Source organism: Lagenorhynchus albirostris, chromosome 5 (genome assembly GCF_949774975.1).
Source record: "Lagenorhynchus albirostris chromosome 5, mLagAlb1.1, whole genome shotgun sequence".
Lineage (NCBI taxonomy): Eukaryota > Metazoa > Chordata > Mammalia > Artiodactyla > Delphinidae > Lagenorhynchus > Lagenorhynchus albirostris.
In genome coordinates this window covers 138701834-138728178 of record NC_083099.1, presented here as the reverse complement: position 1 = coordinate 138728178, position 26345 = coordinate 138701834, and the positions used below count along the sequence as shown (strand labels likewise).

The 26345-nt window shown below is 44.2% G+C and overlaps 1 protein-coding gene across 5 annotated transcripts in view; it reads left to right on the top strand.

The window, feature by feature from the left end:
* Positions 1 to 24780, top strand: part of ERG (ETS transcription factor ERG) — a 284518-nt gene extending 259738 nt beyond the window's left edge. For 3 of the 5 annotated variants that reach the window (XM_060150935.1, XM_060150936.1, XM_060150937.1), the window contains 7 exons: positions 2798 to 3001; positions 3828 to 3908; positions 5866 to 5937; positions 13956 to 14024; positions 14740 to 14796; positions 15480 to 15527; positions 22860 to 24780. In XM_060150935.1, the coding sequence (XP_060006918.1) occupies positions 2798 to 3001; positions 3828 to 3908; positions 5866 to 5937; positions 13956 to 14024; positions 14740 to 14796; positions 15480 to 15527; positions 22860 to 23380 (1052 nt within the window). In that variant the 3' untranslated portion in view covers positions 23381 to 24780. The remainder of the gene's footprint in view (positions 1 to 2797; positions 3002 to 3827; positions 3909 to 5865; positions 5938 to 13955; positions 14025 to 14739; positions 14797 to 15479; positions 15528 to 22859) is intronic. The other 2 variants (XM_060150938.1, XM_060150940.1) reach the window with 2 other exon arrangements.
* Positions 24781 to 26345: the final 1565 nt, after the last annotated feature.

Sequence of the window (26345 nt, the reverse complement as noted above, 5' to 3'; positions counted from 1 at the left end):
AGGAAGTAGTTACACCAAAACATAGTCCTTCCAGGTTGTTAAATGCAAAACAAAACAAAAAGAAGAGTTTGGCTAATACCTAGTGTTGGAATTTATAGGAAATGGCTTGGGGACCCCTGTGGAAGGGAGGGTCTTCTCTCTGAGAGGGCCGTTTAACTGTCCTCTGCACAGAACCAAGGAAAGAGGACTTGAATTCAGGGCATCCTAATACCAATATATGATCTGTTCCTGAATAATGAGGAGTCATGACATACCATGAGAAAAAGGAAAAGAAGGACTTTCTATGGAAACATTCTGGAGTTCAGAACATTTTATCCCTGAAAGCAGAATGCTGACCCAATGGCAAAGAGCCATCTGAACTTCAGTGACTTGGACAGAGTTAACATTCCCAATACACATTCGGTTTTCACAGGCTAACAAAATGTTTCCATGTGTTTGGATTACAAAGGAATATGCACAGCTTTCTGTCAACACTGCCATTTGAGCTTTTGTAGATGTTCTGCGCTTTGTAGCAGAACCAGAGTTCTTAGTTTATAGCTTCTATACATGGGCCCTACGACCAGCAATTCTACATCTAGGTCCTCACCTAGGCCAGCACTTTCTCAGGCTTAATGTGCACACAGATCAGCTGAGAATCCTATGAAAATATAAACTCTGATTCGGCAGGCATGTGGCAGCACCTGGGATTCTGCATTTCTAATTAGGTCCCAGGGGAGGCCAAGGCTGCTAGATCCCACGACCACAGTCTGAGTAGTGAAGCCCCAGGGTAGATGGTCTGAACCACTTTAGAATTACCTGGACAGCTTTTAACAACCCTGATGCCCGGGCTGCCCTCCAGCAGAATTAACTCAGAATCTTTGTGGGTGAGACCAGGCATCAGTAGTTTTTTATTGGAACCCAGGCTGTGGACCAATGCAGATTGCTTCACATGTGGGTGGGGAGGGAGACACAGGGGTCTTCATTGATAAGTAAGTGGGGTATATTTGTGGGGGGTGGGGGTGGGGATATCCGAGAGCAGATTAAATGATGAAATATACCTCCATGGATTGACTTGGACACATCTTGAAAATACAGTGCCGAACGCCAAAAGCAAATCAGATACCATTTATGTTAGCTTAAAGGCACACAACAATATATGTACAGTGGATATGGTAAATGTATTCAGATATGTATAGGGATGATGCATGTATCATTTCAGGTTAGTGGTTCCTCCTGGAGTGTCCAGGAGGGGAATGGGTTAGGGATGGATTCTACTGGGGTTGAAAGAATTTCTTTCTATTAAAAAAGATATGAAAAAGTAGGGAATGGACAAAATAAGGGAGGGAGGGGGAGGCAGAAAGAGAGTAAGAAAGAAAAAGAAAGGAAAGAAGGAAGGATGGGAGGGAGGGAGAAAGGGAGGAGAATTCTGGTGACTGTGACTGTCTGGCTGTTTCTCACTGTTACTGCCACTGACTCTGGAAACCGAAAATGTATCCCAACAGCACATCGAATGCCCATTCTTGAGCAGCCTGAAACATTAGTAAGACCAAACAAGCTTCTAAAACTATTAGCTAGAAAGCAATTCAAAAGGGTGATGTATTTCCCCCAGCAGATATTTTCACTCACGATGATCTGAGTATCGTGGCACACCTGCCCTCTACGAGCCTGTCCAGAGGACCCAGACCAAGGCTTTCATTTCACGTTGGAAACAGACACAGAAAGGAGAAGCAGCCTCTGGAGGCTGCAGCGTTGAGAGACCCTGGGATCAGGACTCTGGGCTCCTACTCCTTTGCCCAGGTGTCTTTCTGTGCTCAGGGACCCCAGGGAGGAGCCCCGTCTGCTGGCGAGGCGCCCTGGGCACCCCTCCACCCAGGCTGTTTATGTGGGGTGGTCCCAACTTGTGTTTCCGTTGGGGATCACCTGCTCCTTTTCCCCAGAGACTTGCTCTCCTGGTCATACAGGGTTCTCCTCCCATATGTGCAGCAGAGCGTGATGACACTGCCTGCCTCCTGTGGGGTGTTTGTGCCCCAGCTGTGGAATGTGAAAGCCCCCCAGCCATCTTGCCTCCTGCAGGTGTGAGTTAGTTGCAAAACCAAGTTCTCTGCAGGAAAAGCGTGTAACTGACGGCTCTCTCTTAGAAACACTAGCTCCTGGGAAGTGCTAGGGTTCTGGCTGACCTACACATCATCTCCAATTCTGTGGTCAATATCTTTCAGTATTTCAGACAAATACTGTATGGGATTTTTTTTTTTTTGGTAATCTGTAATTAACATCTTCCTGATATGTGTTGCTCTTATTTCATATAAAGATACCAGTAGTTTTCTGAGGAAAGAAAGTTTTCATTTATTCTTATTCATTTTTTCCCATTCTTTTTTAAATTGAAGTATAGTTGATTTACAATGTTGTGTTAGTTTCAGGTATACAGCAGTGTGATTCATATATATATATATATATATTCACACATACACATATTTTTATATGAATAAATAAAAATTAAAAGAAACTAATAAAAAGAAAATCCCATCCCTACAGGAAACTTTAGATTATATGAGCAACAGAAGGGCAGGTGGTGTGAATAATCCTAAACTTCCAGAACAATTCACTTTAAAGACAGTGGTCTCTGACTGTGAGTCAGTTGGTCTTCCTCAGACATTCTCCTCGGACTGGTCCCTGAGCCTGGCTTGAGGCTGTGCTTCTGCAAGAGAGGGAGGGGATGCTCTGGAAAGCTATGGCTGGTGGGAGATCCCACCTGGGATATGGCTCTACCCCAGAAATTTGTCTTCAGGAGTTGACCAAATATGCTTCCATCCCGTTTCAGATCCTATGCTATGGAGTACGGACCATGTCCGGCAGTGGCTGGAGTGGGCAGTGAAAGAATATGGCCTTCCGGACGTCGACATCCTATTGTTCCAGAATATTGACGGGAAGGAGCTGTGCAAGATGACCAAAGACGACTTTCAGAGGCTCACCCCGAGCTACAACGCTGACATCCTTCTGTCGCATCTCCACTACCTCAGAGAGAGTAAGGCAGTCCCCGCTCCCACAGAGAGCACTGTCGAGAGGTCCTTGTTAACGTAAGATGCGAGGGTTCAGCCCAGTTGCCGGCAGCATCTTGCTGCCCTAACCCGATTCCCACTAGTATCTGAGAGAATGCTTATAAGTGATGACTTATTGCGTAGCGAGAAGTAGTCAGCGCTTTTACGAAAGCGGCAAAGTCAACTAGCATTCAGCTGCCTCCTCCAGGGTCCCCCAACCAGGAAGATCACATGCCAAAGGGAAACAGAGCTTTATCTGGTCACACATTATTTCATCTCCATGATGCCCAAATAGAAATAAACATTATGGAAAGGCTCCTACTTGATGGGAATTGTGGAGTGTATCTTCCCTAAAGCCAAAGCAAGCTCCCCTTCGTATCCCACTCGAACACAAAATGAGGAACATTTTCACTTGGTATCTTGAGACGTGGCTTAGCCTGTCACAATGGGAATGGCGTCTTGGCAATGAGAGGCATGAATCCACAGAGTCTGCTGCATGCTTTAATATTTCAAATGTCAAGCATGATCAGAAGGAGATAGTAGAGATAGTGCAACAGTGGGTGGTGTGAACTCTTTGGTGTAAATGCTTTGCTTGGCATCCCAACCACTTCTTCCCTGAACTCAATATGGATCCCCATCTAGGTTTTAACATGCTAACCAGTAGCAGGGCCATGGAGAGATTCCCAAGCAGCCCATGATAACAGGATGGGGAGTGGGGTGAATGTTTTCCTTCTTTTTCTTCTTTTTTTTTCAAGGAAGGGAATTCTCTCTCTCTTTTTTCATTTGGATGTTGCTTTTTGTTTTGTTTTGTAGCACCTCTTCCACATTTGACTTCAGATGATGTTGATAAAGCCTTACAAAACTCTCCACGGTTAATGCATGCTAGAAACACAGGTAATGCTGGCCCTGCCCCTTCCCCCCAGGACAAGTGTAGGGTTTTGTTTACAGGTTGCATGCTTTACAGGTAGAACGTGGGACAGTCAGTGCATCAGGAAGGCGGAAGTCAGAGGTGGATGGTTGAGGGGTCCCTGGTAGGTTGAGGCTCTGTGTTGGCGGTACCACAGCCTCAAGGCAGGAGGCACTCTTTGGTCTCTGAACACTCCCCCGCTTCCCTTGCCAGTCAGAGGATTTCTTTGCACCAGGAGATGTGCAGAATCAGCCTTCAGCCATAGCCTCAGCTCACATTGGCTGGGTCACAGTCTGCTGTTGTTAGTCCTCAAGTATGCCCTGTGCTGACTGTAGAAACTAAAAGCATGTTCCATGTGAAGGGGCCCTTAGCATGCTCCTTTTTTCTTTTTTTTCCTTTTAAAATTTTCATTCTTAAAGGAATGTTTACTAGGACAAGCAGGGGTTTTACTTTTTCCTTTTTGGTAAAGTTTTAGGCCATTCCACTTGACTTGAATCTTCTTGCACAGTCTTCGTACATTTGCAAAAAGGCCGTAGGAGGGAATGCCGGTTACTTTGGGGGAGCTTTTGTTGTGAGGGAAACTGTGTTATGACTTGGGAAGATTTGACATTAGTGACTAACTAAATACCTGCTATTCTGTGTCTAACCATTGATGCTACCTTTTATTTATTTATCTATTTTATTTTATTTTTTTTGCCTGAGCCTGATAGAGTTTTAACGTGATGCTTCTTCCTGGCTAACCCTGCTCCCTCCCCTCCTAGTAAAGGCTGAGAGTAGAGGCTGGGCTTTCTGTGGATGAATGTGGCCCTGGTCACACCCATTTCCTCCCTGGTGATGGAGACACTTACAGAAGCATGGCCGCAGGCTGCTCACCCCACTGTTATCAGCCTGCAGGGACCCTCTGCCACCACCAGGCTAGGGAGAAAACCATCTAGTGTTGGAAAGACTTAAGTAACCCCTCATAGGCAAGCCAGCCAGTTCATGAGCAGCCCTCACATAGGAATACAGCCATTTTCCAAAGACTTGCCCTGTTATTTTTAAATGTATGATGTGAGTGAGTCCAGGCTTGAGTATTATAAAGGGATTGCTAGTTGATCTCCAGTAGCCAGAATGTTGTGCTTTTAATCTGAAATTTTAAAAAAATGGCTTTGAGTCAATAATACACTTTTTCAATATAGGTTACACAGTCAGCCCATTAATGACCTTGTGGCCAGAAATAGCAAGCACCTTAGACAAAGTAATTCCCCTGCCTTAGGAAACGCCTCGGAGATACACACACTTTCTGATAACTTCTTAGTCATTTAAAAAGTTTTTAGCAGAGGATGAAAGTGTCAGGAAAGCTCTGACTTCATTATTTTTGCTATTGCTAAACATAGAAGCAATTGAAAAGCAGGACAACAGATTCCAAACGGACTGACCTGTGAAAAGAGGATTACTTCCACTAACAATTTGAGAATTGATTGAGGGAAAGAAAGGGAAAATGTGCATCTGAACAGAGACACGGATTAATTTTTAAAAAGATCCATATATTCTTTGGCAAAATATTTATCATTCTTTGGTGCTCCTTTCCAAGGGCTCTGTAAAATGTTTTATGGGTTTTATACGATTTGAAAATTAAAACACCCACCATAGAATTGTTTTAATAAAATGAGCTTGCAGGGGGATGGGCAGACCCACGGATGGGCTTCAGGAGGAAGCCGTTAAATCAAAACACAAGACGCCTTATGCCGAGTGGGGCACAGAGAGAGTCACATCTCTTCCACCTTCAGCATCTGTTTCTGACCTGTGTGCTAGTCCCTTCTCCCGAAGTCTGGCGTGGCAGGTTCTAGGAGGCCACCTCCCTTGGTTGTCATGGGGCAAAGTAGATTAGGCGCTGTTGCTGAGATCAGATCAACAACCACAGCAAAAGACCTTCACATGTTTTGTCTTTCCTTTTGTCTGCAGGGGGTGCAGCTTTTATTTTCCCAAATACTTCAGTATATCCTGAAGCTACGCAAAGAATTACAACTAGGCCAGGTACGAAAACACCCCTGTGTAATCTCTTTATTGAGAGAAATCCCAGGATGTCCTGTGAGATCCGTGACCTACGTCACGAGACACAGCTGATCTTGGATCGGACCCTCTAAACGGTCTTATTCTGCCTCTGTGGATCTGGCGCCTAGAATCAGACCGTTCCATCCAGAGATCACGCAAACAGTCCCCGAACTGCGGGATTATGAGCAGGTCAGCCCCTTCACTAGCTGCTCTCGAAGACAGATGGGCCAGGAAGGCATCCTGGATGCCTGGCGATAAGGAATCCATCCGGTTTCGAGTTTACAGAAGGACATAAGTGTAATCTCTCCGTCCTCAAGGCACAGCACAGAGCAGGAGGCATTCCCCTAACACTAACAGCTGGTCCTCAGCTGTCACGAGAGCCAGTCTTTCAGAGCAGAAGCATGTAATCAATCATATGTACACCTGAGTCTTACTTTCTGTCTTTCCCGATGATTTAATTAGGTTATTAATTTACGCGTCATTCACGAAAAGAATCACTGTCTATCAGCTGTCTGTTAGTGCCAAGCACGATGTTAGATTCTGGGAATCTAAAGATGAACCAGACTTTACAAAGCTTCCTGTCTTCAGAAAGCTGGCCTGTTCATTCCACCGTTGTCCACGGACCCTCCTGAGTGCCAGCCATGGGGGTGCAGCAGAGAACAAGCCCACAGGCACACAGCCTAAAGCTCTAGATGTTTCTAGATGTAAAGCCACCTAGAGCCAGAAACAGACTCACACACATATACATTTAACCTACGGGCTAGGTACCTAGAGCCGGAGAGACACATATGGATGTTTAACCTAAAGCACTGATTGTATAGTAGAGGCAACACCTCTAACGACAGAGGCTGTGGGAACAGGAAGGGAAAGGAATTCATCCCTCCACGAATGGGGGAAGGAAGCGTTGCAGAGGAAGGACCATATGACAGAGGAGGATTAGGTGTTGCCAGGTGGAGAAGGAGAGGGTGACATTGGGCAAGCATGGCTCAAACATCTGTCCCCTCGCTGGGATGTACAACCCCATGAGCTGGATGATACATGCCAGCCTCACAGCTGAGGAATCGTGATTAGAGCTGTGGGATGGCTTTTCCCTATTCACTCGTGGATCTAGAAGTCACGTCTTCTTAGACCCAAGCTGATGCTCTTGGATGTCTGTCACGTGTCCAGGCTGCCCAAGTCCTAGTTTGAACTGGTCCCAGGCACTAAGCTTGGCGCTGCTGTTTCTTCCCAGTGAAAAAGACGGGGGTGGGGGTGGGGGGGTGGGGGCAGTGAGCTGAATAGCCTGGGTGAAGATGCTTCTGGGAGTTTTTCTCGCCCCAACACAGCCCTGGTACTGTGACTTCAGGCTGGCGATTTTCTGTCCCCTAACCTCATGAAGTTCCTCCTGGGAAGCATAGTGGAAAGGCTTGGCGATAGTGCTTAGTTACCTCTGACACAGGCCATTTGATCGTGGACAAGACCCAGGGTCTGGAGTGAACTAGATTGACCCTAAAGAAACCCGCCGTGTGTACTGAGAAAGGACAATGAAAGTACATGTGTCACACTAGCTCTAGGCATTCCTGAGTTTACTGCCAGTAAATGGTCCCTTGGGAGGACATGGGAAGTGTAGGAAAATCACCATGATTTTGTGAGTGTTTGAAAGAAGTTTCCATACGTACTCACAAAAGTCAAAGCTATCTGTGAAACATTTGGCCATGGGTTGCGTATTTGTTTGTTTATTTGAAGCAATTTCATGGATGCCTCTGAGTTGCAAAAGCCAGGGATTGTGAGCTGGTGTCAGGGCTGTGTGGCCGCATGAGTTCGTTCAGCACGATGGTCGGAGCAGCCAGTCGGCTGCCTGTTGCTTCCTAGACGGAACAATGGGTCCTGGAGCTCCTTTGCTCCCTATTTGAGGATATGGTGGATTTGGAAGATATGGCGCGTCCAGGTGTCAGAGAGGAGAGTGGCCGGGAGGTCTCTGGCTGGGACACCCCTCTGTGCTTCAGCCCAGGGGGAGACAAGGGTGGCAAACACTAATCCACCTAGCAAAGCCCTGATGATGCTCTTTTCTTGGGTCTGTCATTCGAGTGTGACTTGGAAGAAACTTGATTTGTACCAAAATACGTGTTTTGGTGATTGCTGCTGTGATTCTGAAAGGAGATACAAATATTAGTGTCTGAGCTACAAAAAACTGAAAGTCAGAGTGAATGAGCCAGAGAACGGTTTGCTGTCAGCCAGACTGAGGGATTCAAACTTGGAGAACAGACTTGTTTGTATATCTTGGGTGGACCAGTGATCAACCTTGCAGGAACAGTCTTGTGAGTGTGAAAGCTTATAACGGTGCAGTTGGAGAAGTTTGTGACGGCTCAGCGGGGATGGGTGTTGTACATCATTGGGGGAGGGGTCACTGGGAATCTGACCGTATCCCTTTGGTTGGTGGGTATCTGACTGCTTTCGAAAGAGCTGGTTGCTGACTTTCCTTGGGAGAGGTCCTTGGGTCCTTGGGGACAGAGACCCGAGTTCCCGTTCCCCTGCACTCTTGGTTTGCTGTGTCCATCCATTTCTCTAATCCCACATCCACGGAGACAGAGGACTCCTTCCTCCCACCTGTGTCATCCTGCTGAGTCCAACTTCCCAGTGTCCCCTCCCCACTTCCTTCCTTTCCTTCCTCCTCAAGTAACCACCCCCGTCTACCTTTTCTTCTTGTCATGGCCCAGCTTCGCAAAAAGATCATTTATTCCAGAGTCCCCTTACTGCCTGCCCTGTCCAATTACTGGGTCTTTTCAGTTCCCCCCCCCAACAATTGTCCGGGACTGTTCAGTGACCTTACAGGATAACACATGATGGACAATATACTCTTTTGTTCATGCCTCAATCCCCTCTCTGCCTGTGCTTGTTCCTATTAATTTTATCCAGATTTTCCTGATTCAAAATGCACCCTCTTTCACGATCCCTTTGTTGAATTAGCATTTAGATGAGTCTCTCCTCTCCTCTTATAAAGTGCTAGCACATAGGCAGATCCATTTACGTTCTTTTTTTATGATCGAATTTCATGGTGTCGCATGTGTTTCTTGGGTAGTCAGTTATTATGACCAGAAGCCCTTTCCCCATCTCCCCTGTAAACACCCTCCTTCTTTGCTGAACACATGCTTTTTTGGGGGCCATGGCCCCTTGAGGCCTCAAGTGACATAAACAGAGACAGGTCTGACTTAGAGAAACTTTCAAGCTGGTTTTTGACCTCATGATGTGAACCCTGCCTGGCGTCCTAGGAGCAGTGTATGTGAAAGCTCTGGTGTGTGCCCAGGACGATCTGTAACCCCATCCTCCCCTCCTCCGTCACCATGGTAATCCATGCACCATGATACCCATCTAGGATTTTATCGAAGGAGACTGGAGACTTGGGTCAGCAAGTGCAGCCTCGACTTTCCCTTTTCAGCTGGCTCTCCTCAAGGGTTTCTCGGAATCTGCAATGATTCCTCCTTTGGAGTTTGCAGCTCAGTGCCATTCAGCATCTCCAGTCATAGCAAGATGACGCAGCCAGTGCACTGTGTCCTCAGTTAAGTAAAGCCTGTATCACAGCAAATGGCTGAAAATGCATTCTTGGCTTTGCCCTAACTGTACTCTAACCACAGATCTGTACATCTGTACGCCTAGTTGAAAAGGGAAGGCACAATGCCCCCAGCTCTCCCTGTCTTTGACAGAGGAGTTTAGAAGACCCTAGGGAGAGCTAGAGGAAGACACGAGAGAGTGATTTAATCATGTCAGTCGGCTTTGACCCTGAAAATTCCTTGCATTAAATAGGGGTTTATAGATTGGTTTAGGCCAATAGCTCTCGGTCTTTGTCTTTGCCATTAGCATCTAAGTTCATTGAGAGTGGCAAAATTCAACCTTTCACATCCAGTGCAACCAGGGACCTCCAGAGTTACTTTGTACATGTGGCATGGATCCCCAGCATGAGGATAAGCTCTCCCATGATCCAAGTTCTGGTCCTTTAAAAAAATAAAGTGGTGGGTAGATGTCAAGAGGGCTAGTGGGCTGTTCTTCAGTAATCTTGATGAAAGGAGAGTGTAAAGCTTGGTGAACTTAATCCTGCACAAAGGGCAGCAAGGATGCTTGCTTACATCATTGATGTCTAGGGAAGGGAGTGGTTGGGGGAAGGAGTCTCATTCAGAATCAGGAACTGATCTTGACTCCCAGGAAATAAACAAAGGTGCTGGGGTGGAGGGGGCCAACACCAGTCAAACTCCCTATTTGTAGTTTTCATGGTGTTTGGTCTAGATCACGGCATATAGCATACTTCTTTGGTAACCCTCAGCTGCCTGTGAAATGGCTTTTATAAAGTTGTTTTAAAACACTGTCTGTTACAGAAAAAATATAGCAGAACCCATGCCAGAAAGCAGCTGTCCCTGACACAGGACCTTCTGCCAAGTCTAAGAGTTAATGACCTTGAAGATTAAAGTTGAAGAGAAATGGAGAATGGATTGAAATGACCACCAAAAATGAAATGTATACTGTGTTCTTCCTAGAGGTCTTATGATCTACTCTCCATAAGAGGCAAATAGCAAATGTACACAGAGTAATAATTTTTCAAGGAGCCAAAAAGCAGAACTGCTCAAAACTGGCTCTGCTTTGAGGTGTTGTAGCTGCTGACAAGGTCACTGAGATGATTGTCTCCCATCTCAGCAAGCCTTAGTTCAACACCCCCCAATGTCACATCGCACAGGAGGGGGGCTTGGTGCCCATGGCCTGTGATCTGTAGCTGGTAAGAGAACACTGGAGCAGAATTTCATGAACAAAAACAAAAGCCCACTTATCTTCCATGGCAATATGTTCATGAACACATTAATCATTGTTCATATAAACATCTCCAGTTCTTGGCAAAAAATCAGACTTGGAGTTGTTTAGGGCCTGACTGATTTTCAAGGGAGGATGAGACACGGTTACACACTCTAAGAAGGACTTTATGAATTAAGAGTTTCAAAATATTTTCGTATTAGTAGTTTGGTGTTTAATTTCTTCCAGTCACATTTCATGGGCAAAAAGTAGTAGCAGACTAACTACTGACACTTGCTATTAATTCCATTTCTAATGTTTCAGGTGAAAGCATTCAATCTAGAACTCTTTCCACACATTTATTTGTGTTAACACACTCAGATAGCATTTCTGAAATCCTTATCTGTAGGAACACAGATTTTTAGAAAAGAATAGTGGAAATTGTCTAGAACAGGCTTTCTCAAACTTCAGTGTACACCCAAGTTAAATGGGACCATGTTAAAATACAGATTCTTTTTTTTAATTGAAGTATAGTTGTTTTACAATATCATGTTAGTTTCAGATGTACAGCAAAATGATTCCGTTTTATATATACATATAAAACTGTGTATATATATATATGTATGTATATATATATTTTTTCTTTTTCAGATTCTTTACTCTTATAGGTTATTACAAAATATTGAGTATAGTTCCCCGTGCTATACAGTAGGTCCTTGTTGGTTATCTATTTTATTTATAGTAGTGAGCATATGTTAATCCCAAACTCCTAATTTATCCCTCCCCCCCTTTAGTAACCATAAGTTTGTTTTCTGTGTCTGTTTTATATATAAGCTCATTTGTACCATTTTTTTGTTTTCTGTTTTGTATATAAGCTCATTTGTATCGGTTTTTTTTAGATCCCACATATAAGTGATATCATATGATATTTGGCTTTCTCTGTCTGCCTTACTTCACTTCGTATGATAATCTCCAGGTCCATCCATGTTGCTGCAAATGGCATTATTTCATTCTTTTTTATGTCTGAGTAATATTCCATTGTGTATATGTACCACATCTTCTTTATCCATTCCTCTGTTGATGGACATTTAGGTTGCTTCCATGTCTTGGCTATTGTAAACAGTGCTGCAATGAACAGTGGGGTGCCTGTATCTTTTCTAATTATGGTTTTCTTCAGATATATGCCCAGGAGTGTGATTGCAGGATCATATGGTAGTTCTATTTTATTTTATTTTTTACCAGAATCTGGTAAAATGCAGATTCTGATTCAATAGATCTAGAGTGAGGTTCTGCATTTCTAACGAGCTTCCAGACATTGCCGATACAGCTAGTCTGCGGAGAAACAAGGACCCAGAACATATTTCTGGATTCTCTTGCTTTTTCATTTGGTAGACAGAAGCCCCATGTTGATATGGCTGTCTGCTCCTAAAGTAGGGGAGATGCTGTTACAGTTGCCCTGCTAGTAGATTTTTCTTTCTGAGACAATTCTCAAGTTGAAACTCTGCCTAACCATTTTCTAGACAAAATGCAACTAGATGAGAATCTGTGTGCAAATGCTCCCAGCGACTTAAGTTGAAATTTAGTTGTAAATTGATAGCGACTGCAGATTTAATTCCCACGTGTAACCTCAACACCAGAAAAGTGAGAATCTGAGGAACTGGGTGGGAAACGCTTACAGTCCAAAAATACAGAAATGCCAGTGGAGAGGGAGTGGTGAGCAATAGGAGAGTTTCAAAAGAAAAATTATCGAATTCAACCAAAGCTCTGGAGGGTAGGATTTCACGGACCACACTAGTCGAGATGCTTGTAGCCAAACAGACCAAATAAATTAAGGCAATTCTGCGTTGGATTTCACGTTGCATTTCATTGCTATTCTCTCTGGGATATGAAACTAGGAAGAGACATGTCTTCTGCAACACAGTCAACAAGCTTTTTCAAGATTGACCCACCAAACTGCCAATTTTAAACAACGTTTAAAATCTCTCCAAGTGAGATTTTATAGTCATCTCCAGGTGACTGGCAGCAGAACACCTGCTGAAGTACCTGGCTATGGCTTTCAGCTGGCCCAGAATGACACATGGCATTGGACCGAGACCCGTCAATCCAAGTTGTAGTTTTGAAATGGTTCTGTAATAAAATTGCGTGTAGTTGGCCACCCCACTCCCCAGCTTTATGTAGGCACAGTTAGTAAGAGCATGCATAATAACGTTTCTGGAATATATTTTTAAAGGAAACTTGAAATGGCATAGAGTCATAATCATTAATAGAACTTGCACTGAGGATGCAGAAGTATAATTATTAAATTTGCATATGCAAAGTGTGATGAAGTTTTATGGGACAAATAGCAATACATTATAAATACAAAAAAAAATCATTGGCATATACTTCAGCTCTACGGCATTGCCAGTGTTTTGCGGGGGCAGTACTATTTCAGTCTTACAGTTCATTTTAGAGAAATTCTAAATTCATTTAGTGAAGGAGAAAGAGTAGACATTTGCATAGGAAAATAACTAGACCCACCTAAATGGGAGGGAAGTCCAAAAGGGAGGGGACATCTGTATGCGTATGGATGGTTCATTCTGTTGTGCAGTGGAGGCTAACACAACATTGTAAAGCAACCATACTCCAATAAAAATTAATTTTAATAAAAGAAGAAAAATAACTAGACCCTTAAGACTGATTTAATATAAGTGGATGAGGGAAAATGAGGGGTGGCTGAGAGAGGCATCTGGCAAGTAAGAGAAGGCAGTGCTCGTTTCCAAGGAAGAAGAAAAGGGAGGAACGTGAACATCATTTGGTGGATCTAGTGTGAGACTTCACGTAGGAAATCGGTTGATTCATCCACGTTGTAGGCTGTGTCTCAGACAGGTCATGAAGATAATAAAGGGGTGATGGACTTATGTCAATTCCAGCGGGAAGCAGGAAAAATTAGATTGTAAGAAACTTTTGATATGGTCTTGACCTAGGATTGCAGGAAATTACCTTAGAAGAGTCAGCCAGCTCCTAGAGAATCCATCCATGGGAGTTTTCAGATTAATGGGTGCAACTGTTAGATCAATAAAAGATACAAAGTTATCATTTGTAAATAAAACCCAAATCTCGTGGAATCCAGGTTGAATATTACTTTGGATAACTGGGTTTTCTTGCACAATATTGATTCTAATAAACACAAAACAAAAAAAAGCACACAAAATAGCTGTTATCAAGTTACATCATTGATCTTTTAGTCAATTTATTTATCTTTACAGATTTACCTTACGAACCACCCAGGAGATCAGCCTGGACCAGTCACGGCCACCCCACCCCCCAGTCGAAAGGTACAGTGTTGGTTCCCACTGCCTTGAATCCTCACATCACAAGGCAGTGGGTAACTCTTGATGCAGTAAATGATAATTTCTGTAGCCAAACTATGCTTTTTCAACATACATTTGTCCCTTTGGCAACAAAGCGCAACTGATCTTTAAATGCAATGATTCTTTCTCTATTGGCATTATACCTATTTCTATAACAAGAAGAAGTGAATGATGTAATGAATGATGTAATGCATTTCTGGACAAATGCATGTCTCATAGGATGCTTGAGTACAGATTAAATACTGGGTGATTTCCTAATCTTGGCCATGTTTATAGTATTCCTTACTTTATATTTTCCTGGTGGTTTCCCTTTATCTTTTTATTTTAGAGTTGATTCATTTTAATCTGTTTTGTAAACCATCTCAAATTTTTTTTAGTTTTGCAAAAAGTGGGGTAAAAATAAATTTTTAAAATAAGTATATTTAAAAATAAATACTTATTTAAAAATAAGTATTTTAAAAATAATAATAAATTTTTAAAAAGTGCCCTCGTTTTGCTACCACATTTACATTTGGTTTCATTAGAAAGGAAATTTTTTTCTTACCATGTTTCTTATTATAAGAGTAAGGCTATTATGTTAATAACTAAGGTAAATGATGGAATGATGATACAACAGCATCAAAGTCTGGTAGCAAATACAAGTTATAACTAATTGTCTCTTTGTTTTTTGGATTTTCAGCTGCTCAGCCATCTCCTTCCACAGTGCCCAAAACTGAAGACCAGCGTCCTCAGCTAGGTATGTTTCACAGAGCATCTTGGTGGCCATAAAAGAAGAAACAGGTTTAGCAGCATCTTTCTAAAATGTGTCACTTTCTAAGTTAAACTGATGTTCCTTCGTCTTCTTTAGGACTGCTCCGTATGTAAACCAGGGACTAAATTATCAGTCTACTCAACTGGGAATGACTTGAGATTTTGCTAAAACATTTCCAAAACCCGTGCAATAAATATGGAAAAAACATGCTGCGTGCCCACAGGCAGCTTCTTTGCGGCCTAGCAGTTCTTTGATTTTCACCTTCCAGGTCACATACAGCAACATCAGCGTGTGTGCCAAGTCCAGTGCGGAAACACAGTGGCAGGATGCTGCCGCCCGTGTGCTGAGCGTCACGGCCCACACGGCCCTGGCAGAATACATCTGCCCTGTTTAAATCCTGGGATGGAGAGAGCGCTGGGCTAGGTGTTGGGAACCCTGGGCCAAATCTGAGCTTGGCCACCAGCTAGGAGACCTTTACTGAGAAGCATCACTCAGACCCATGTGACATCTTTTCTAATACAGGAAGTGGTGCTGGGGGACTTTGGTGTGGGGGACATTTTCAGCTCTGAGATCTGGAAACACCAGTGGGTCAGCATTATTCCTGGAGCTGCATCCTACCTGCTCACAACTATGTCTTTGGGATCTGACTTCTTTTCTTTTTGCTGTAGATCCTTATCAGATTCTTGGACCCACGAGTAGCCGCCTTGCAAATCCAGGTGAGATACTGCTGACGATTTTGCTCTTATAAAGTTATCTTTTAGGCAGTAGCTATTTTGAAACTGCACTTGTATAGACAAGAAATCCCTTCCACTGAGCAAGCTGAAGTTGTAGGTCTCGCTGGACTATTTGCCTAAGTGGAAAAAACTGGGTCGGGTTATACATTAAGATGTAGCTTCTGCAAAGAGCATCATTACCTAATCCAAACTGTATCTGTTTCCTAGGGCTGCTCTAACAAGGTACCACAGACTGGGGGTTTAGACATCGACATTTATTGTCTCCTAGTTCTAGAGGACAGAAGTCCAAAATCAAGTGGTCAGGGTTATTTCCCTCTGTGGACCATGAAAGAAGGATCTATTCCAGACCTCTCTCCTTGGCTTATAGCTGCCGTCTTCTGCCTGTATCTCTTTACCTCTATATGTGTCTGTATCCAGATTTCCCTTTTTCTAAGGACACCAGTCATATTGGATTAGAGCCCCCTCAAATGATATTACTTTAACTTGATTACTTCTCTGAAGACCCTATTTCCAAATAGCGTCACATGCTGAGGTACTGGGCAAGTCCAACATATGAATTTGGGGGGAGGGCCACAATTCAACCCATCACACTAGCAGATAAAATAATATCTTAAAAAAAAAGAACCATAATGACAACCACAAGACTTCAAATCTAGGATCATCTTCAATGAATGGTCTATTTCTGAACTCAGGTGCCAGGAGAAAGTACAGATTCTTAATTGGCCCATTTGTAACCTGTCCCTTGCCAAGGATTGTCACCTGTCATCACGCTTCAGTGCCAACCAAATTGTTTGATGTGTTTGTATTCAGATCAGAACCAGCTGTGCTGGCATCCACTTCAGAAATTCACAGCATATGCTGCATATTCTCAACAGCAAATTCAGATGCCAAGATGTCATAGGAGTATTGCAAATACAAGCTGGAATGTATATTTTCTATACATTGAGGCCAAAATGGGGTTAGAAATGGGAAAATATAGGTTCAATCAATGTACATCCCCACAGGGAATCTATACTTTTGAAAACATAAAATATCATCATTATTTGGCATCCACATCTTTGACATTAAATTTTGATTAATGTTAACTAATTCAGCAAATATTTTTTAAGCAGCTTAGAAGTGAGAAGGGTCTGTTTTGTTTATTGCTCTACCCCTTGGGCCTAGACCGGGTGCTAAATAATTATTGGTTGAATAAATGAATGCAAGGAGTAACAAGATACCATCCTGGACCCTCAAGGAGCTTCCATTCCTGTGGAGAAATGGACACAGGTTCACCCCAGCATCCACCTGGTGGCCACGTCTCCGGGGTCTTGGTCCGTCCTCCTGCCTATGCTCAGCTTTCTATTTGCAACTGCCTTTATAACCATTCACATAAAAATGATTACTATGTTTTGAGATGATTATTATTAGTCAGGCTTCAGGAAGACTGATCTGGCAGCAATGTTCAGGATAGATTAGAAAGGGGAACAGGACGGAAGCTGGAACACGCTGGGAAAGTTAATACAATAATGTGAAATAACAATTCAATAGCTTTCCCCCCACCCCTCCCCCATATCATGCCTGGGCAAATGTCTGTCTCAGAACAGCCCTGGGAGGTCATTATCTTCGTCCTACGGAAAAGGAATCAGAGGTCCAGACAAATTAGGTAACTTCTCCTGGGTCACACAGCCCATAAGAAGGGAGGCCAGGTTTGAACCGTGACTCTCTGTCTCCAAAATCTGCTTTTATTGATATTTTCTGGCTCTCCACTGCCACTGAGTGAGCCTGGAAGAGGGAGGTCTTGGAGAATGAGGACCAAGAGAATAGAAAGAAAGGATTTCCTTTCAGTTTAACAACTGTTTCAATGCTTGGGATGAGGCTGAGGTCAGGGATGAAGAGGAGGAACATGTCAAACTGCACCAAACAAAACCAAACCGACCCTTTCACCCACACAGATTGGTGAAGTGAAATATAAGTCTGTGCCCATGTTGTTGCAGTTCAAAGGTGTGGCTTGGTTGGTGCCTTGGGGCCAAAGAGAGTTGCTGGCCCCTAAGCAGAGGGCTTAGTGTCTATTCACGCTGTTCCCAGCAGCCTGGGGTTGCCCACAGAGGGTAGAGGGACCTGGGACCGAGCAAGGAGGAGACTGCAGACCCATCACTGGCCTGGGAAAATGTCTTGGTACCTAAGAGGTCCGCGACACTGGCATCGTAAGCAAAGACTGTGCCCATTGGGCCTGGGGAAAGTGGCAACATCCAACTTTTGACTCAAAGATAAAGATTTCTTTTACTTCGTTTATAATGAATTAGGCCTTCTCTCCATCTCTCCTTAGGCTGTGTGTCAGTTACTTTCATGTGGCCTTTCCCCCTAAAACCAGAATGTCTTATCATTCTATTAATGAGAATGCTTCTTCCTGTTTGATTCTAGTTTCCCAGTCTCTGATAAATAAATCCTTCACCACTTTAAACTGCTGCCTCTCCTCTTTTCACAATGCAAACGTTTTTTAAACCATTTTAAATGGAAAGATGACATCATATAGTATGAATGCACGAGATGATAACAGCGTCGCAACATCTCTATCCAAAATATGCATTTGGGGTGCACTTTGGACCGTATTTCTTCTGCTGAGAAGAGTGTGTCCCTGCATTATTATGTCCTGGATCAGATATTAGCGACATAGCCCCTTTATGTCCCGTCAGGATGGCTGACCATTTAATGTGGCTTCTATGATGAACAGAAATTGCCTTTCCACGGAAGAGCTTTCCTGGGAGCAGGAGTTCAGTAGCTCCCTCGGTGCTCCCTGGATAGTCGCTAATGGTGGGCATGAAAGTGTAACCTGCTTCATGCGGAACCAGAGACCAGTTTTAGGGATGTTTTTCCATTGGTTAGGAGGTGGGAGTGTCCAGTCTTCTACTGGGAACCCACCAAGCTCCAGGCCCAGGGAAGGACTGGAGGAGACTGCAGAGGTGTGTGCAGAAACCAGGCGCAAGAGCAGTGTTGTTGTGCAGTGATTTAGCCCCAGATTCTAGGCGAATCTGGGTTCCAACCCTTGCTGACCTTGGGCAAGATAAGTCACTCTACCTCTTTGGGCTCTAATTCCTCACCCCTACAATGGGCTATCACATGATTCTGGGGGGAGGGGGATTAAATAAACACGTGGAAAATGTTCAGAATGATGCCTGGTACCAGTCAGCATTCAGTGATGCTGGCCAGCCCTGAGAATACCACCATTCCCAGCTTTTGCCTGGCCAGCATGGGGTTTTTGGGGGGAAGGTGGTGGTTTTCCTTTGGCATCTCCTGGCTCTAGGCAAGGGATGTACCTTTCTTTTTTTTTTTTTTTTTTTTTTTTTTTGGCGGTACGTGGGCGGACGTCTCACTGTTGTGGCCTCTCCCGTTGCGGAGCACAGGCTCCGGACACGCAGGCTCAGCGGCCATGGCTCACGGGCCCAGCCGCTCCGCGGCATATGGGATCTTCCCGGACCGGAGCACGAACCCGCGTCCCCTACATCGGCAGGCGGACTCTCAACCACTGCGCCACCAGGGAAGCCCAGGATGTACCTTTCTTTAAGTCCTGGTTTCCAGCTCAAATCATGATAAGAGCACTTCTGTACCGAATTCACCCTCATAGTGATCCTGCAAGATGGTGCTACCATCTTGATAGTATTACCATCACCTGCATTTTGCAGCCAAGGACACTGAGGCACAGAGAGCCAGGTGAGCAGAGCCAGGATTCAGCTGCGACAGTGCCAACTCCAAAGGGGTGCTTCCGGCCACCATACTGTCCTGCCCCTCCCACCCCCGCAACAAGCCCTGTCTGAGCCACAGACAAAGCCTTCCGTCTGAGACACATGCCTGCTGCCTGAATCCTGATGCGCTGGGGGGTCCAGGCTGTGCACGTGGGATTTTCTGCAGCACCTCCAGCTACTGTAGAAAGTAGCCCAAGTGATTGCCACTGTGGTGCTTGCTGCTTTAAAGACCCTCTCTGCTTTATTTACGGCTCTGTTCCTCCATCAGCTGGCTGCTGAGTGCCCTGCTTGGGGACACCCCTCCTACTTGACCCACAGCTGCTGACTCACCCCCAGCTGTGCTTTTCTCTGTGGTTTATAAACCGTTTAGATGTTTTGCCCTTTTTTGCTCAGGCTGTACCTCTTCACTAGTATGTTTCTCTTCTTTTCTTTTAATTGCATTTGGAGAACACTTTCTTCCCCAGAATTAAAGGATTGCCTTCTGTCTTCTTTGAAGCCACGCCCCATGCCCCTTCACCCCACTGGACTCTCCTGTAGGTGGGCAGCAGACATCTTTGGGTCCCCCCACCTCCCGGTCCTGCCTTTTTAGTTAATTACCTTGGACAAAACTAGGGCAAAAGTAGCTACTCCTTACTGATGTTCCAAAGGTGGTTATCAGGATAGAGAGAGAAAATAGATACGAAGAGTTTTTCTGAAGAAGGTAATTCTTGAGGTGCAGGTGGTGAGGCTGTTTGGGTGCAAGGTCCGGTCTTATAAGAGCATCTCCCTTTACTTGTTGGTTTGGCCAGTGGAATACCCAAGCCACTCTCAGGCTTCCAAATCTTAGGCATTCGTGTTCTGGAATCCCTATTCTATATTCTAAAATGCACCTTCAGTGCACAGTAAGTGTTATTGTTTCGACAGTAAACGAAGAATTTAATAAATTGCTTTTGAAATTCGTGGCCACAAGTAACTCGTTTAATTTACCACTGACTATAACTTCTCAGCAAACATTGTGCCCCCTTGAGGATTCTCGAACAGCGAGAAAACCTGCTGTAGACTGTGAACGCAGTGGATTTTGTTATATTAAATTTAACAAGTAATGAGCTTGACATAATGTTACATTTTATAACATCTACTTAAACATTAATTGATTTGCATTTATGGTTTTGTTCTCAGGTTCGGAAGCTGATGAGTTTTGTTTACAGGTGTCTTATTCCCATAGACTCTTGAAATGCTCAGAGGCCCGAGCACTGTGTACAAGGGCTGATGGGTAAAATCGTCTAGGGAGAAATTCGTCATCCATCCTTTGAACTTTGAGTTTCTAGCCATGAATTTAGTTCCCTGACTTACTAGTTCTTCAGAAACAGGAGAGATGGGAAAACACTTTTGTACACTGGTTCTCTCCTATACATGTTTATAAAGGAAGTGGGTGAGGGACAAATTCCCAAGAGGCAATACCAAGGTTTGAATAGATACCAAGTATAAGTTTGACTGTTTAGGAAGATCTGTGTATTTATACAAAATCTGTGGGATTGTTCTCTGTATGGGAGGAGGTTGACAGTGAATATTTATTTTCAAACAACTCTATGTGTTTATATTGAAACATATGTTACACTGTTAAATCAAAAATCTATGTCTTTCCCTATTCCCAGGTCATATATGGAATTTTTTTTCAAGTAGTAATCCTTTGGTTACAATATATATACTAAAACCATATGGTTTTCTCAAACTATTCTTTGTATTTTTTAAATGCATATTAATGAAATGTTGGGGGCAAGAAAACTTGATTGAGAACAGTTTGAATATGTGGTCCCGAAAAAGCAAAGGCTTCCATTGCGATGAACTACAAGCTGTTAATACATTTCAAATGTGTTGCTAGACTGAAAATGCTAATTTTCCAGAACAAATTCAGAAAAGGCTGACCTTTCTCATGATGCTGTTGTACGGATAAAGTCACAAACATATCCATTTCCATGTAGCCAACATGGAAACAAAGATTTATGAGTTGGACAATTTATCTAGTGAGCTAGTAGGGAGGATTTAGAGAAAACACGTCTATAATTGAGTTTTACATTTCATCAATTCCCTGAATAGTCAACAGTTCCTTTAATGATTTTATCATTATCTACTGATATTTATTGATAGTATAATACAAGATAATCTTTTTGGTAATAAGCCCAAGGCAGTGCTTGGGAGTTTGGGAGGAAAGACCTGCCTCATGTGTCCATTTTCAAAGCTTCTAAAATCTGCTTAAAGCATCTTAGCTTCTCCTGGTGCTCAGGATCAGATATTCCCGGTACTTCGCCTCTCCTGGTGCTCCTGGTATGACTGTTGATATTTGCATGTTTCTCTCTTTTAGGGAGCCATCAATCATCTTAAAGTATTGCAGCATAGAGTCTAGAATGGTGTGCCTGGATTTTTCTCTGAATTTAATAAAACCAAAAAGCCACATCTATAGGTCTCCAATGGGATCAAGAGGGTTCTGTGTCCACCCAGTCAAATGAGGTCTCATTGACTCTGTTGGAAGCCCCAAGAGGGCTTGCAATCACTCATTGTTACAGTTTTTTCTTTTGGAAACTCTGCTTAACACAATTGGCATTGCAACGCAGGGACAACACATGGATTTCCGTTAAGATGCATTTGCCTAAATACTGGAAATGGGTGATCTGGTTTGAAACAGAGCCAGCTTTTTTCTAAACTTCCTCATTTTGAGTGGGTTAATTCTGTTCTAGGAAAAGTTTTGACAGAATGGCTTTCTGCATGCCAGCCAAATGTTATGTTAGAAATAACGGTGTTTACTTCCATTCTCGATTTTTTTCCATAAACTTTTTGAAGTTCATTTCCTAAATCTGACTTTTATTATTTTACTTGACCTAGCCAATATAAATGGTATTAAGTCATTATTGCCAGCCACATAACAGCACTTTCTGCCTCACAAAAGAGGAAAAGTAAGCCCTTCCACCCCCAATACACAACGTTGACTTGGCTATTCTTCTAAGGAAGTCAGAAATGGATGGAACAAACCTGAACTCTGACCTCTAGGAACTCTTTGCATTTCCAGGAAGGACCTGGATCTTTAGATCAGCCTGGTAGTCACCAAGGATCATCATCTTAGGTCAGCTTCCTTAGACACAGAGCTTGGGCTAAGGATACTTGTGCAAGTGATTAATTAAGGGTATTTCTCAGGAGAGAGGGAGTGAGGATGCAGGATTGGACCGGGGAAAGTGAAGGAAGCTTGTGGACTTCGCTGGAGCCCTGCTTTTGTCTGATCCCATGCGGAGCCCGGGGCATGGCCAGCATCACAGAATTGGTCCCTCTTCGAGGCAAGGGGGCCGGCCTCTGGTACCCTGTGTCAGTCCATCAGGCTGTGGGCTACCTGGGGGTGGATGAAATAGCGCCTCTTCAGCCAAGGGCAGTTCTCTGGAGACAAGCAGGGGGATCTGGGGGACAAGAGCAGCCAATACCCCAGCCGCTGATGGATGGGCGCACAGCCTGGTAAAGGAAGTCTGGGTGGGACGCCACAGCCCCCTCTTCTGTCGTTGAAGAAAGGACCCCTTTAGCTCAGATCCTGTTCTCACTGGGGTTTTCTTGTCTTTTCCCACCTCATCAGGGAGCGGGCAGATCCAGCTGTGGCAGTTTCTCCTGGAGCTCCTGTCAGACAGCTCGAACTCCAACTGCATCACCTGGGAAGGCACCAACGGGGAGTTCAAGATGACAGATCCAGATGAGGTGGCCCGGCGCTGGGGAGAACGGAAAAGCAAACCCAACATGAACTATGATAAACTCAGCCGGGCCCTCCGTTACTACTATGATAAAAACATCATGACCAAAGTCCACGGGAAGCGCTATGCCTACAAGTTTGACTTCCACGGGATCGCCCAGGCCCTGCAGCCCCACCCTCCAGAGTCCTCCCTGTACAAGTACCCCTCGGACCTCCCTTACATGGGCTCCTATCACACCCACCCACAGAAGATGAACTTTGTGGCCCCCCACCCTCCAGCCCTCCCCGTGACATCGTCCAGTTTTTTTGCTGCCCCAAACCCATACTGGAATTCACCAACAGGAGGGATCTACCCTAACACTAGGCTCCCAGCCAGCCATATGCCTTCGCATCTGGGCACTTACTACTAAAGACCCGAGAGAGGCCTTTCCCAGCAACATGCAACCGCCAACCAATTGCCACAAGCTCTATCGGAGACCATGAATCAGAAGTGCCTCAAGAGGAATGAAAAAGCTTGACTGGGGCTGAGGGGGAGGAAGCCGGGGAAGAGATCCAGAGACTCTCAGTGGGAGGGAATTACTAAAATATTACTACAGAGATAAAGAGGATGCTACAAGTGTAATGTACGTGGACAGATCATCTGTGGACCAACCTTGTGAAAGGCATTGTAAGTAGAAGCATGAAGTCATGAGGACAAAGTGCCAAAGAAAATGTTCTGAAGAAGTGTGTAAACCTTAGAGGAGCCTTTGGGATCCTGTTCATGCATTAAACTGGGATTAAACTCAAGCAATAGAGATAACACAGTCTGGACCTAACATGCCATTTCTAATGTCATTTGAAGGAAAAAAAAAAAACTACCTGTATTTAAAAAGAGAAACATATCAACACAGAAAAAAAAGAAAAGAGACTGTGGCCCATCGATAGACATTGATTGGGAACTCATCAGCACTTGCAGTTTTGGGCGAAATCAGATTCATTCCATTTGATGGAGAGCGGTCAGCTCTCTCCAACTGTGAAGACAACCCAAAGCTTCCAACTCCTTTATGATAGGACAGGAGCTCTGAGCCGAAGGGAGGGACTGAGAATGTGTCTGGAGGGTAAGCGTGTGGGTGTAGACAGATGAGGTGGGAGAGGAAGAAGCAGAAGAGGAGGCAAGGACTGGGAAAGAAACTTCTCGAGCAGTAAAGACTGGACTTAGGACGGTGTCGGTCCTGCAGAGAATTGAGTCATGGAGACTTGCGGTTCCATACGGTCAGTGTTGTACCAAATCCAGTGTTACGAGGAAGGACACAGCGTCACGGAGGCAGGGCAAGTAGTAGAATTCAGAAACAAAGTCGTGCATCTCTCTTTTTGTTTGTTTATCAAAAGAAAAATTGTAACTGGAATTGTCTGATATTTAAAAGAAACATTCAGGACCTCATCCTTAGGTGAGGGCCCTGCTCTCCACAGGGTCAGGTAAGAGCTAGCCTTCTGGGCTACTGCGATCCGAAATCACCTAGGCATCGGGGCGAGGCGGGCTCCAGGTTTCCTTTTGAGTCGCGAACGCTGTGCGTTTGTCAGAATGAAGTATACAAGTCAATGGTTTTTTTTTTTTCCTTTTTATATAATAATTATATAACTTATGCATTTATACACTACGAGTTGATCTCGGCCAGCCAAAGATACACGACAAAAGGGACAATCAATGATCTAATGTGGCCTTGAACTTTAACTCTGTATGCTTAATGTTTACAATATGAAGTTATTAGTTCTTAGAATGCAGAATGTATGTAATAAAATAAGCTTGGCCTAGCATGGCAAATCAGATTTACACAGGAGTCTGCAATTGCACTTTTTTAGTGACTCAAGTTGCCTTTTAGAAACTTGTGCTGCAAGGGGTGGGCTTTGTGTTAGAATTCTCCTTTGTCCAGGAACTCGTGCAAGGGAGAGCCAAGCAAATGGCACGCTTGGCGCGCAAACAGTGACGACCTCTCCGGGGCCTTGTTGCCAGCTGGAGCCGTCCGGAGCAGAAGGACTAAAGGTTTTCACCTGGGAGCCTCCAGATTTAGACCCAGAGTGGAGAGAGGCCCCTAAAGCTGGGGTTGTAATTGAGAAATTCCAGATCCGCGCCTAGTCACGAATCACCCTTAATTCCTGCTATAAAGCATTCATTGAATGGCAAACAAGCTATTGCTCTCAATGTAAACTGTATTATTGTTGGTAAATAAAACATCACAGATAGCAGCAATGTCTCACTTTAACGAGACAAGGGACAGCTTCTAAATTTGCCATTTGGCTTCTCCATCAGAGGCTCTCACCGGGTAGACTGTGGCCTTGACCTTCCCACACCAGGATAACCTGGGTACCCTGGTTTGGGATTCACCAACCCTGAGCCTGACAGATGATCAGACACTGTTTATTTCTCTGATCCAAAGTCAATTCCCCCTTGACATCCTTTCTCTCCTATGTGCCACAAAGGATGCCGGCCTTGGCCAAGGTGAAGGCAGCTTGAGAGCTGGGGTGCAAGGCCCTGTGAGAGGGGGTGAGCCTGGGCAGCTCCCTAGCCTGAGTCAGTTTCTGAACTGGCCCATCTCCTCGCTGTTTGGGGGCTTGTTTTGCACTCTGTAATCCTCTTGCGATGATTAAATGACGTTGCCAAACCTCTGGGCTCTGGATCCCTTGGCAGTGGTCTCTAAAGCTGGTAGGATCCGATTACCAAAGCTGCAGACACTCGGCATTACTTGGATTAAAAGAAGTCCAACTCTCCATCAATTACAGCAGCTTGGGAAGGGCCCGCAAAGTGCCTGTATCTCCTTAGGGAAGACATAAATAAGTAAAAGCATAAACGCTGGCAGCTGGGGTGACCCACACTGTTTTAATGGGAAAGATCAGTCATTTTTATTTTGCAATGCAAAGTTGAAGCACACCTACATTCTGCATATAAATAGACATTTACTCGGATAATCACTCAGTTCCCCTCTTTCAGGATTGTATCATGAACAAAGTAATAAAAACAAGGCGTAATTCTCATTTTCAATTTTAACAGCTGTTTTCAGTTAGGGTCCCACCTCCCCCTGCCATCCAGATTATTAGCAAACTTTATGACAAGCATGAGCAATGGGGATTATTTTGGATAACGTGATAATGCTGAGTTCTCCCAAATAAATAATTATTCAGTTATATCTTAAAATAACGTTCACTCTCTGCTCCTGCAGAATCGAATTCCAGAGCAGTCTCCAGTTCGTATTCATAGTGGCATCAAGAACCTTTTCCTCTCTGCTTTTCCCATCTCTCGGTTTGCCCTGATGTACACTCAAGATCCCTGCAGAATCTCCCTTCTGCTGGCAAGAGATGGGCCCTCTTCTTGTTTTAAATAGTCTTTTGGAATTTGTACAT